Here is a 12,339-nt window from a genome sequence, read left to right on the forward strand (position 1 = left end):
GCTCCCCGTTTTTCTTTGGACATTTTAGTTTGGCAATATCCAGCTGTTTCCTCAGAATGTCTCGATTGAATATATTCATTTCACGGAGAACTTGGGCTATCTTTGCTATCTCTCGTACATCATCTTATCTTGGCTTGAGGTCCCAGTAGGATCTCCTTCACTCTTTTGACTTCCAACAGGCTTTCATCAGGAGTGGTCATACTGCCTGTAGGTAGGCCTGAGCCTACCGTGGCCGTTGTGTTGTCCCATTCTCATTGGGGCTTCCGTAACAAACCTTTTTTTCCGGGGTAGCGTTTTTAGCACTCCGTCCAACCCTCAACCTGGAGGGCCGGTATGCTGTCGTTTGTCAGGTCCCACGCCTGAGACCAGTCTGGTAAGGCTGCAAGGAGCAAGAAACCCACCTCCCCCCCTCCAGCATAGCTCTAAGGGTCTTTGAAGTACACACTTCTCACCACCATAACAAGAGGGTGAGGACAGGGGTGTCTCGGCATTACCTTAAATTCATAGTCACAATAATTACATTTGGCGCACAGCATTCAGTGTCACCGATGATTCAGCAGAGTCACAAGTGGCTACAACAATCCATGTCTTTTAAGATTTTAATGAAGAAGCATCACGGAAGGGTGATAACCAATCGTGTAAACTACACAGTAGCACTAACTTTCATAAAAATGACATTTATTACACAACACATAGGTTAGAGTATCACTAGCAATACTACAGAAACTTAGGAATGCACTTTAATGTTATCTATGAAAAATACTGCAACGACTATAAGAAGTAATCACTTTCTAAAGAGATATTAAACAGAAAATATACAGGACTAATATCGTATACGACTAATAACTAATTGATCTTTAGTCAAGAGCAAATAACGGCTTCCAGTGTCTCTTTAGGAAAGGGTAGAGTCTAAAAATTATGCCACCACCACCCTGTCCCAGAGACTAGAGGCCAATTTTTGCACTTAAACAAAGTTGGCGTTCTCCGTGACGCGCACAACTATCAAACAACTACTCTTTATAGTCACACAAACAAGATAGCCTTAAGTAAAAAAAACAACTCGCAGCAGATCTATCTTCGGCATTGTTGCCGGATATATTTTTTTGATACCACCACCACCAACTCTTTGCAGAGAAATAAGTCACCGAGAGCTGGCAGAACTAAAAATCCGAAGAATCTACATGAGTGGTACCTTTCTCCCTTTATATACCACTAACCCATAGGAGCAATCCTGTATATATATACAAATATTGTTTAAATCGTAAGGGGGCTATCGGTACTAGTGGACAGCGCTTGAGTTGTGACGCAACAAGCGATTGAGTTAATATTGGTTGATCCAGTGCCCACACGTGGTCTTGGCAGGCATATAGGTGCGTGGCCGATTTGAAGATGTGCCATTCCAATATCATCACTTTCCATTCCAATATCACTTCCAAATAACGTTGTCGAGCATCAAACATTATCTTGCGTTTCAATTGTCCGTCCAGTGCGCTGCGAGAAACCATCTACGGGGTGTAAAGGAGCGGCGCCTTAATGGAGGCGGCGCGAGCCATGGTCGGCACACGCGGAGGAACGTACAGCAAGTAACCGGCATCAATAAGTAGCAAGTGATACGCGCTGGCAGTGGTTGGTCGAGCAGATGCTGTGGGTGAATGAGCTTTGTCAAGGGGCAAATAACTGGCTCCAGTGTATCTTTAAAGATAGGGTCGTGGGGGGAGAATCTCAAAATTCTGCCACGCCACCACCACCACCACCCTGTCCCAAAAAGACCGGAGGCCGATTTTGGCACTTAAACAAAATTGCCGTTCTCCGTAACGCTCGCAACTATCAAACACGACGCTTTACAGTCACAGGGCAGGCAACTAAAGCAATAGTCGGCACTCGCGGAGGAACACACAGCAAGCGATGAGCACCGGAAGTCGTTGACCAGAGCAACTGCTCAAGGTTGAATGAGTGCCGTCGATAGGTGGCCGTCGGTAAGCCCCGGTGACCGCACATCTCCTCTTCCTCCATGCGGTTTACAGTCTCTCAAGTCATGCTGCTCTCACAAGTAAATACATAACTTGTAGTTACAACCATTTTACTCTCGCACGAGTACACGGAGTAGTTCAAATGTGATCTAACACAAACGAAACTATTCCATTTTCCAAGTAAAGCCCACTGAGCTATGTAGATATTTTTCAGGAGCGACCTGGTTATCACAAATCATAGCTCAACGAAGTGGCTTATCGTCATCATGTAGAAATGTATAGCAACCAAAACAAGCGAAACGTGTGATGTTGATTCTAAATGTGGAGGGGAAACCAGGAGGACCCGGATAAAAACAAATCTACGCGACCACGGGGAGAGAGACACGCAAACCCAAAATATGGTCAGCTTTGGGACTAAACCTGCATAACAGGCGGGTGAGATAACAAACATGTCGCCACAGTGGCGCCCCTCTTAGCTTTTTGCTGCCACCTACTGGCAAGAGTGAGCATCCAATTTCTGTAACCTATTTCTGTGTCCCGTCAGCATCTCCAATGAGGCCAACTCCTGGTTTGCAGGAGGTCGTTGCTTCGATCCCAACCTGCTGTATATTTTGATTTTGCATGTCTCTCTCTCTCTCCCCGTGGTCGCGTGGATTTTTCACCAGGTCTTCCGATTTTCCCCTCCACGTTTAGAAACGTGCGTTTGGATTATTTGGCTGCTACTCCTACAAATTTCCACGTGATCAGCCGCTTCGTTGAGCAATAATTTTTTGGCCATGTCGCTTCTGAATAAAGAACTGCATAGCTCAACGAGGCTTTACATGGTAAAAAATAAACAAAAACGTTTTAAACCGCTCTAGCCTCCTCTCCGCCATCCGTGTGTCTTCGCGTCTGTGTCTCTCCAAGCATTAAAAGTTCAGTTCAGTTGGTCGTCCTCTGTGATGGGCAGGGTCTGATTCTACAAACCGTGTCCATTCTCTCAGCTCTCATCGCACAAGCGTCTCCCTGGAAATTTACATTTGATGCACGATAGGAAGGAGGAGGGGGCTAGGTCTCTTTTCAGTCGTCGTCAATAAGCATGGCGATTGTGATTGATGCAGGCCTGTTGGAGTCAGTCAGTACGAGCGTCACATTCCCCCTCTTGTGCATTGAGTGTGACATCTTTTCCCAGAACAGTGTGTCCAAACATTTTAGCTCATCTCTTTTGCAACCCCAGTTTGCAACCCCACATCCGTGTGGCACTATCCACTCCAAACACCTCATCGCAGATCTAGGAGGCCGGTATGGTTTTATACAGGGAGGGGCAAGCCATTAATATTCTACAACTACTATTGTTAATTTGGTTTTAGTTACACAGGATCACCGCGACCGTTAATTTTATATCTTCGAGCAACTGATGTGTGATATTGACGGGGGAAAAAAAACGATTAAAAGCATCCCAAGAGCGAAACACTTCAATAGAAGGTTTCCACTCAGTGCGAGCTCGAAGGTTGGTTCTTTATAAATATTGTTACGAATAAATACCCCTTCCCACAATCCTTGGCAAGGGGCAGCTGCGACTATCCAACAGTGTCTCCGCACTACGGTACCGTGAACAATTCTGCCCAAGCGCTCTTTTGCCAACATGTGTGTGGCTTCATATCTCCAGTGTGTTCTACTATGTGAATCTAAAATTGCTACTCAGCAGTTGAGCCTGCTGCCAAACAGTCCACCATTCAGATGGGTGGATTTTCACCGGTGTGTATGACCAAATGTTTATTTAAATAAGTACGCGTTGTGAACCTCTTCCCGCAGTCCACGCACATGTACGGCCTCTCGCCGGTGTGCGTTATAAAATGCTTCTCCAAAGTGGAGCGCTGCGAGAAGCCCTTGCCGCACTCCTTGCACACGTGCGGCTTCTCGCCCGTGTGCGTTCTGGAATGCATCTCCAAATTGTAGCGCTGCGTGAACCTCTTCCCGCACTCCACGCACATGTACGGCTTCTCGCCCGTGTGCGTTCTCGAATGCGTCTCTAAGGTCGAGCGCTGCGAGAAGCCCTTGCCGCACTCCTCGCACACGTGCGGCTTCTCGCCCGTGTGCGTCCGAGAGTGCATCTCCAAATTGTAGCGCTGCGTGAACCTCTTCCCGCACTCCACGCACATGTACGGCTTCTCGCCGGTGTGCGTCCTAGAATGTGTGTCTAAAGTGGACCGCTGCGAAAACCCCTTGCCGCACTCTTTGCACAGGTATGGCTTCTCGCCCGTGTGCGTCCTGGAGTGCATCTCTAAGTTGTAGCGCTGCGTGAACCTCTTGCCGCACTCCATGCACATGTACGGCTTCTCGCCGGTGTGCGTTCTCGAATGCGTCTCCAAAGTGGATCGCTTTAAAAAGCCCTTCCCACACTCTTTGCATATGTGCGGCTTCTCACCCGTGTGCGTTCTACAGTGCTTGGTTAAATCGGTGCGCGCTGTAAACCTCTTGCCGCACTCCGTGCACATGTGCGGCCTCTCGCCCGTGTGCGTCCTGCAGTGCATCTCCAAATTGCACCTCTGCGTGAACCTCTTGCCGCACTCGACGCACATGTACGGCTTCTCGCCGGTGTGCGTCCTCGAGTGCGTGTTTAAAGCGGAGCGCTGCGAGAAGCCCTTGCCGCACTCGAGGCACACGTGCGGCTTCTCGCCGGTGTGCGTCCTCGAGTGCTTCTTCAGCGTGGAAGAATGCGAAAAGCCCTTCCCACACTCCTCGCACACGTGCGGCTTCTGACCGGTGTGCGTTCTGAAATGCGTCTCCAGGTTGGAGCGCTGCGTGAACGACTTCCCGCACTCGACGCACACGTGCGGCCTCTCGCCCGTGTGTTTCACGGAATGCCTCTCCAGGTGGAAACGCTGCGCGAACCTCCTGCCACACTCCTTGCACGCGTGCGGCTTCTCGCCCGTGTGCGTTTTCGAGTGCTTCTCCAACGTGGAGCGCTTCGAAAACCCCTTCCCGCACTCCTCGCACGCGTGCGGTTTCTCGCCCGTGTGCATTCGGGCGTGCGTCTCCAGGTTGGAGCGTTGCGTGAACCCTTTCCCACACTCCATGCACACGTACGGCTTCTCGCCTGTGTGCATTCTGGAGTGCCTCTCCAAGTGAAAACGCTGCGAAAACCCCTTGCCGCACTCCTTGCATTCGTGGGGCTTCTCGCCGGTGGTGCCCGTCTCTCCCGAAAGATCCACGGCTGCGGAATCCTTCGCTCGTGGCGCACCCTTGCAGACATTATCTTCCGCGGGATTATCCTTCTTCTTGTTAATGCGCAACGCACTGCCTACGAGCTTCCTTCCGCACTGCAGGCAGCCTCGCAGAGACTGGCCGGGTCGTTTGACTCTATCTGCCTTCATTCTTAATCGTCCGCCAAAGTCCTTCCTGCAGTCCGTGCAAAACGCTCCCATTGCACGTCCTTCATCTGCAGCACATTTCCAAAAAACAAAATGCACAAAAACAAGCTTAGGCGCAAGGTACAAAGCAAAAGCACGATTCCAGTATTTTAAAATCACACCGCTGCGGTGATGTCACCTGATGCACAATGTCAGTGATGCCAAAAGTCACCGATTAGGTCTCGCCTCCTTCCTCTGCATACCTTACCCCTTAGGGCACCAGCCCTTTCCGATTAGGCCGCGTGTCTGTTCCTCTTTGGGCTCCACGCCTTTCCTTTTTAGGCCCCTCCCCCCCTTTTCCTCTCTAGGACCTGCCCCTTCCCCAACACATGGGGTGGGGCTGGTTTTGGTAGTGGGGGGAGTTGTGGAAGCGGGTGGGGGGAGAGGGTAGTAGTGGTAGATGGGGCAGAGGTCGCAAACGGGTTTTGATTCCTTACCCGTACCCGGCCGCACCAGGGTCGCAAATGGGTACCCGTACCCGGCCGGGTACGGGTAGCCGTTCCCTACCCGTAACCGTACCCTACCCGAAATGAGTGACAAACGGCTACTCACCAGTGACTCACGGCCTACCCGTACCCGTACCCGGCCGCACCAGGGTCGCAAACGGCTACCCGTACCCGGCCGGGTACGGGTAGCCGTACCCGGCCGGGTACGGGTAGCCGGATATCGGGTAGGGTACGGGTATCGGGTACCCGGTTGCGACCTCTGAGATGGGGTCAGTAGAGCTCATATGTTTTTTTGGAGTTAGATCGCGTAAATATAAATGCGTCGCAGATAAAGGCGACGAAGATTTTATGCCATTCGAGAGTACAATGGCGATGTTGTTCGGGAGCTAAGTGGCAATGTCAACGTGTGCTGGCCTGCAGTTATTAATTCGTAATAAAGGTGTTTTTTTACGTGGGATTAGATCGCGGAAATATAAATGTGTCGTTAAACCTGCCACCACCCGACACAGCCCATCCCCCTTTCATGCCCCCGTTAAGTTACCGATCAGAGAGGGGGAGGGGTGGGGGCTTGTTGTGTTTTTTTTTACTTCCTGACTATCCGTGTCTACACGCGGTGGTGTCTACACCCACGGTCAGGGTCGAGTATCGTCGTCGGTAGCGATACTCTCTACACATAGATAGGTGAGTGTCAAATTCAAAGACCGAATCGATTTGGGGGGGAAGGGGCGGTGGGCAGCCAAGTCCTTCTGTAGCCCCTCCAACAACTATCCCGGTGAAGCTGTAAGAGCCATAAGACAGAAAGTGAATGTATTATTTCTGTGTATACATTTCATGTACGTGTCATACATTTGTTGAAGTTTGGGGGGCAAACTTGACTTGGAATATTCCAACTGTTTAGAATCCCCCACGGTTAGACGCTCCGTTGGTTTAACCCATGACATCACTTCCGGTTTGGCGGTATATAAGTAATATTTAAAAAATACTTTTAAAAAAACACGCTTTAATGAAATGTACCGTACTCGTAATGGCAGAACTCCACGACTCCAGGAAGTGGCCACAAAGCTTTCCATAACGTAAGGGGCCGTGCCAACGTCAGTTGAGCATGGACAATTGATAGAATATAGTATTGTCATCAGTATGACATAAGTATACCAAGTTTGCAGTCGATACCACTTCGGGAAGTGAGTTAAAATGTATTTACAAGATTTGAGGATACGACAACAACAACAGACAGAGTGAGTTAAATAAAAGCGTGTAATAAAAAAAGGGAAGCCATGAGATGAACCAGCCAGGATCGAGTGGACACAGTCTTTGACCGTGTGATAACGTCTTAAAGTAAAAGGCGAGATACAACTTTGGAAATCGTTCGTTTTGTGCAACTAAGAAATAAAGAAACAGTCTTTGATTTAAGACACGTCAAACACACGTCAGTACTTATTGCTCCACCAGGTGAAGGCGTAACCTATTTTTAAATCCTTTATATTAAGTTCGCTTGCTTGCTTACGACCGTGCAAATCTTTTGGTCGTTTTATAACCCACTTCCCGTGATCCAATCGAGCTGACATTTTCCACACAGACTCGTTGTGCGTGACAATTAATGTTCGTAAAAAATTCCTAAATTTTACACTTTTTAGGACAAAAATATTATATTTAATTACCAATTGCTTAATGGTGCAATGCAATCATCTGACCCATAGGTGGCAGCCATCTCAAGCCAGAGGACGAGAGGACTCTAGCCGCCACGCATATAAAGGATTTATAGTGAAAAACTTTGTTTTTACGGGTTATACAGTACTTGTTTGGTACAAGAAAGCTGCGCCTACAACAGCCACCAAATGCATTCGGGTGGTGTCGGTGACACGGCAAGCGGCTTCACCCATCTCACCGGCATCGTCGTCTTCGTGCTTCACCGCCGTGTCCGGCCACGTCCCGGCGCCCGTGCTGTCTTCGTTCTCCTGTTTGATGAATGGCAATGCCGTCCGCGGGTCCATCTTGGGGGAGCACAAAAATATGTCAGTTTAACACGTAGGCTTTCGCGACCAATGTTATTCATTATCAACGTTTTTGGGTTTAGATCGCGTTTATTTATAAATGTGTCGTAACCCTCCACCACCCGACACGGCCAATCAGTAAAAATGTGTCACGTTGACAAAGACAAATAGTTCACTGCTTTAGCCCACCGGTGTGTTGAAGCCACAACATTTACAATTTGAGTACGACGTTTCGCTGGTAATTGCAACCAGCATCATCGGGCAATTCGCCACGAGTCGAATTGCCGTGCCGAGTGGTTCGATTGGAACGACGCTGCGTGCCACGGCCACCCATGCGTAGGCTACATTCTACCAGCAGTGAAGACTCCATTGCAGTGCCTTCATCAGTCTCTGGATATTCTCCCACAGACACATCTGTGGGCTGTGAAGTACCACATCAGCCGATGTCGTCCTGGCAGAGAGTAATGTGGCGTAAAAGTGTCCGAATAACGTCATCTTAAGTAAACATTCATTGTTAAGTGGAAAATGTGAGGTTTAAGTTGGTGTCATTTGGTGTTTAAGTTATAATTTAGTGATAAAGTGAACAACCTCTGTCACCTACCACATGAAACCTACCAAATCTTCGCCTGCGGTGCCGCTTACTTTTTTGGGGAAAAGTGGTACTGTTTTAGAAAAAATATTTATTTTGGAAAACAAATTTGGATGTATTTATTTTTTTAGGAGCAGGAGGCACTGGGGAGGGGAGTACGATTGTACATAATTCGGAATATTGCATAAGTCGGCAAGGCCAGAGCCCCATTTGTGTCGAATTAACGAGGGTTTACTGTGTGTGTACTTGTGATGACGGTCATTCGCATTTATAAGTGGGGCTTAAATGCATCGGTACCTCCAAAGAACTTCACATCACAGCGCCTACGAAGGGTGCAGAGACAAAAGTCCCCCGTGTAGCCTCTAACAGGCTGCAGGGGTGAGTGCTGTTAGTAGCGAGTAGCAGCAGCAATGCCTATGAAGGAGACACAGACAAAGGTCCCCCGTGTAGCCTCTAACAGGGCTGTAGGGGCAAGTGCTGATAGCGAGTAGCAGCAGCTACTATGAAGGAGACGAAGACAAAGGTCCCCCGTGTAGCCTCTAACAGGGCTGTAGGGGCAAGTGCTGATAGCGAGTAGCAGCAGCGACTATGAAGGAGACGAAGACAAAGGTCCCCCGTGTAGCCTCTAACAGGGCTGTAGGGGCAAGTGCTGATAGCGAGTAGTAAGAGCAGTGAATATGGAGACGAAGACAAAGGTCCCCCGTGTAGCCTCTAACAGGGCTGTAGGGGCAAGTGCTGATAGCGAGTAGTAGGAGCAGTGAATATGAAGGAGACAAAGACAAAAGTCCCCCGTGTAGCCTCTAAAAGACTGTTGGGGCAAGTGCTGTTAGTAGCGAGTAGCAGCAGCTCCTATGAACACACAAAGACAAAGATCCCCCGTGTAGCCTCTAACAGGCTGCAGGGGTGAGTGCTGATAGCGAGTAGTAAGAGCAGTGAATATGAAAGAGACAAAGACAAAAGTCCCCCGTGTAGCCTCTAACGGGATGTAGGGGCAAGTGCTGTTTGCGAGAAACAGCAGCAGTGCCTACAAAAGAGGCAAAGACAAAGATCCCCCGTGTAGCCTCTAACAAACTGTTGGGGAAAGTGCTGTTAGTAGCGAGTAGCAGCAGCACCTATGAATACACAAAGACAAAGATCCCCCGTGTAGCCTCTAGCAGACTGTAGGGGCAAGTGCTGTTAGTAGCGAGTAGCAGCAGCACCTCTGAAGGAGACAAAGACAAAGGACCCCCGTGTAGCCTCTAACAGGGCTGTAGGGGCAAGAGTGCAACGTAGCGCTAACCGCTGCACCACCGCTCCCCGCAACACACAAATACAAAGGAGATCCCCCTGTAAAGACAAAGGTGCCCCGTGTAGCCTCTAGCAGGCTGTTGGGGCAAGTGCTGTTAGCGAGTAGCAGCAGCAGCCCCGATGAAGGAGAAAAAGACAAATGACCCCCAGGTAGCCTCTGGCATGCTGTAGGGGCAAGTGCTGTTAGCGAGCGGCAGGATTCGTCACAACAAAGGGGATGGACTCCCGGGTTAAAGATGACGACGACGACGACGCTGCTGCCGCTGATGATAAAGGCTGGGTGGGGTGAGCGAAATGGACATTGCAGTGAGAGGTGAGAGAGAGAGGTGAGAGAGAGAGGTGAGTGAGAGAGTGAATCGTGGGTGTGAATTCACCTTCCTCGGCGAATCTTCGGTGAAATTCCCGCCGGCCGCCAAACAAAAAAAACCACCAACCCCCCTCCCCTTTCTCCTCCGGAACGGCTCGACGAGAAGAGAGGGAGGAGTGGAGGGGGAGGGATTGGAGATTGGGAGAGGGAGGGAGATAGGGAGGGAGAGGGAGGGAGATGGGGAGGGAGGAGTGGAGATGGGGAGGAAACATTGAATGGCCACGGCGAAGAGGAACGCGATGCCGGACAAGACGCTTGGGGAAGGAGGAGGAGGAACGGGGACGAGGAGGTTGGTGGGACAACGAGAGAAAGAAGCAGTGGGCGCTGGAGGAGGCCGTGTGCTCGGTGGCAGATAACGGAGAGCTCTGCATGGAGATATGAGCTCCCGTCGGAGGCCGTAGGACTGCGAGAAGGGCTGGGTGCAGGTGCAGCACTTGTAGTAAAAAAATGTTTTACAATTACATAGAAAACAGGGAGAACATAGACATAGAGTAGGGAGAGAGGGGGGGTAGAGAGAGGGGGAAGGGGTAAGAAGGAGGAGAGCAGAGCGTGAAATCTTTCATTTGAAAAGGGGGGGGGGGGCACATAAAGTAAAGCATTGAACAAGTATAACCCGTAAAAACAAAGTTTTTCACTATAAATCCTTTATATGCGTGGCGGCTAGAGTCCAATCGTCCTCTGGCTTGAGATGGCTGCCACCTATGGATCAGATGATTGCATTGCACCATTAAGCAATTGGTAATTAAATATATTTTGTCCTAAAAAGTGTAACATTTTGGAAAACATTTTCACGAACATTAATTGTCACGCACAACGAGTCTGTGTGGAAAATGTCAGCTCGATTGGATCACGGGAAGTGGGTTAAAAAACGACCGAAAGATTTGCACGGTCCCAAGCAAGCAAGCGAACTTAATATAAAGGATTTTAAAAAAACGAAATGATGAACGAAGCAAAGTGCCGACTACACCGAGCATCTTCTTGTTTCCTCTGATAGAAAAAAAAGAGAGAAAAGCCAGAACAGGGCAGCAACTAGGCAGACTTATTTCCACGGTATTCTAAACTAAACTACTTGTTTCACGGAGCACCTCATTGCCAGTATAATGCCATGCGATACATTTTGGCAGTATGATACCATGATTCCTATAATGCCATGGGATACATTTTGGCAGTATGATACCATGATTCCTATAATGCCATGGGATACATTTTTGTCAGTATGATACCATGATACCTATAATGCCATTGGATACATTTTTGGCAGTATGATACCATGATTTCTATAATGCCATGGGATACATTTTTGGCAGTATGATACCATGATTTCTATCATGCCATGGGATACATTTTTGGCAGTATGATACCATGATTCCTATCATGCCATGGGATACATTTTTGGCAGTATGATACCATGATTCCTATCATGCCATGGGATACATTTTTGGCAGTATGATACCATGATTCCTATCATGCCATGGGATACATTTTTGGCAGTATAATACCATGATTTCTATAATGCCATGGGATACATTTTTGGCAGTATGATACCATGATTCCTATAATGCCATGGGATACATTTTTGTCAGTATGATACCATGATTCCTATAATGCCATTGGATACATTTTTGGCAGTATGATACCATGATACCTATAATGCCATTGGATACATTTTTGGCAGTATGATACCATGATTCCTATAATGCCATGGGATACATTTTTGGCAGTATAATACCATGATTCATATAATGCCATGGGATACATTTTTGGCAGTATAATACCATGATTCCTATGATGCCATGGGATACATTTTTGGCAGTATGATACCATGATTCCTATAATGCCATGGAATACATTTTTGGCAGTATGATACCATGATTCTTATGATGCCATGGGATACATTTTTGGCAGTATGATACCATGATTCCTATAATGCCATGGGATACATTTTTGGCAGTATAATACCATGATTCATATAATGCCATGGGATACATTTTTGGCAGTATAATACCATGATTCCTATAATGCCATGGGATACATTTTGGCAGTATGATACCATGATTCCTATAATGCCATGGGATACATTTTGGCAGTATGATACCATGATTCCTATAATGCCATGGGATACATTTTTGTCAGTATGATACCATGATACCTATAATGCCATTGGATACATTTTTGGCAGTATGATACCATGATTTCTATAATGCCATGGGATACATTTTTGGCAGTATGATACCATGATTTCTATCATGCCATGGGATACATTTTTGGCAATATGATACCATGATTCCTATCATGCC

The 12,339-nt window shown here is 48.0% G+C and overlaps 1 protein-coding gene across 1 annotated transcript; it reads right to left on the reverse strand.

The window, feature by feature from the left end:
• Nucleotides 1-585: 585 nt before the first annotated feature.
• Nucleotides 586-10,181, reverse strand: LOC133360749 (oocyte zinc finger protein XlCOF6-like). The gene is made up of 3 exons (XM_061579593.1): nt 10,050-10,181; nt 7,694-7,799; nt 586-5,391 (listed from the first exon to the last, which is right to left on the reverse strand). The coding sequence occupies exons 2-3, from the start codon at nt 7,797-7,799 to the stop codon at nt 3,686-3,688; spliced, it is 1,812 nt and encodes a 603-aa protein (XP_061435577.1). The 5' UTR covers nt 10,050-10,181; the 3' UTR covers nt 586-3,685.
• Between the last annotated feature and the right edge of the window lie 2,158 nt (nt 10,182-12,339).

This window comes from Lethenteron reissneri, chromosome 69 (genome assembly GCF_015708825.2).
Source record: "Lethenteron reissneri isolate LAM-NWPU_2019-01 chromosome 69, ASM1570882v1, whole genome shotgun sequence".
In the NCBI taxonomy this organism is placed as follows: domain Eukaryota; kingdom Metazoa; phylum Chordata; class Hyperoartia; order Petromyzontiformes; family Petromyzontidae; genus Lethenteron; species Lethenteron reissneri.

Bases quoted from the DNA above. Each gene is read 5' to 3' on its own strand.
- LOC133360749 (XM_061579593.1), bottom strand. From the start codon at position 7,799: ATGGACCCGCGGACGGCATTGCCATTCATCAAACAGGAGAACGAAGAC. The intron at 5,392-7,693 runs GTGAGATGGGTG...AATGTGCTGCAG, and splicing joins GCACGAAGACGACGATGCCG to ATGAAGGACGTGCAATGGGA.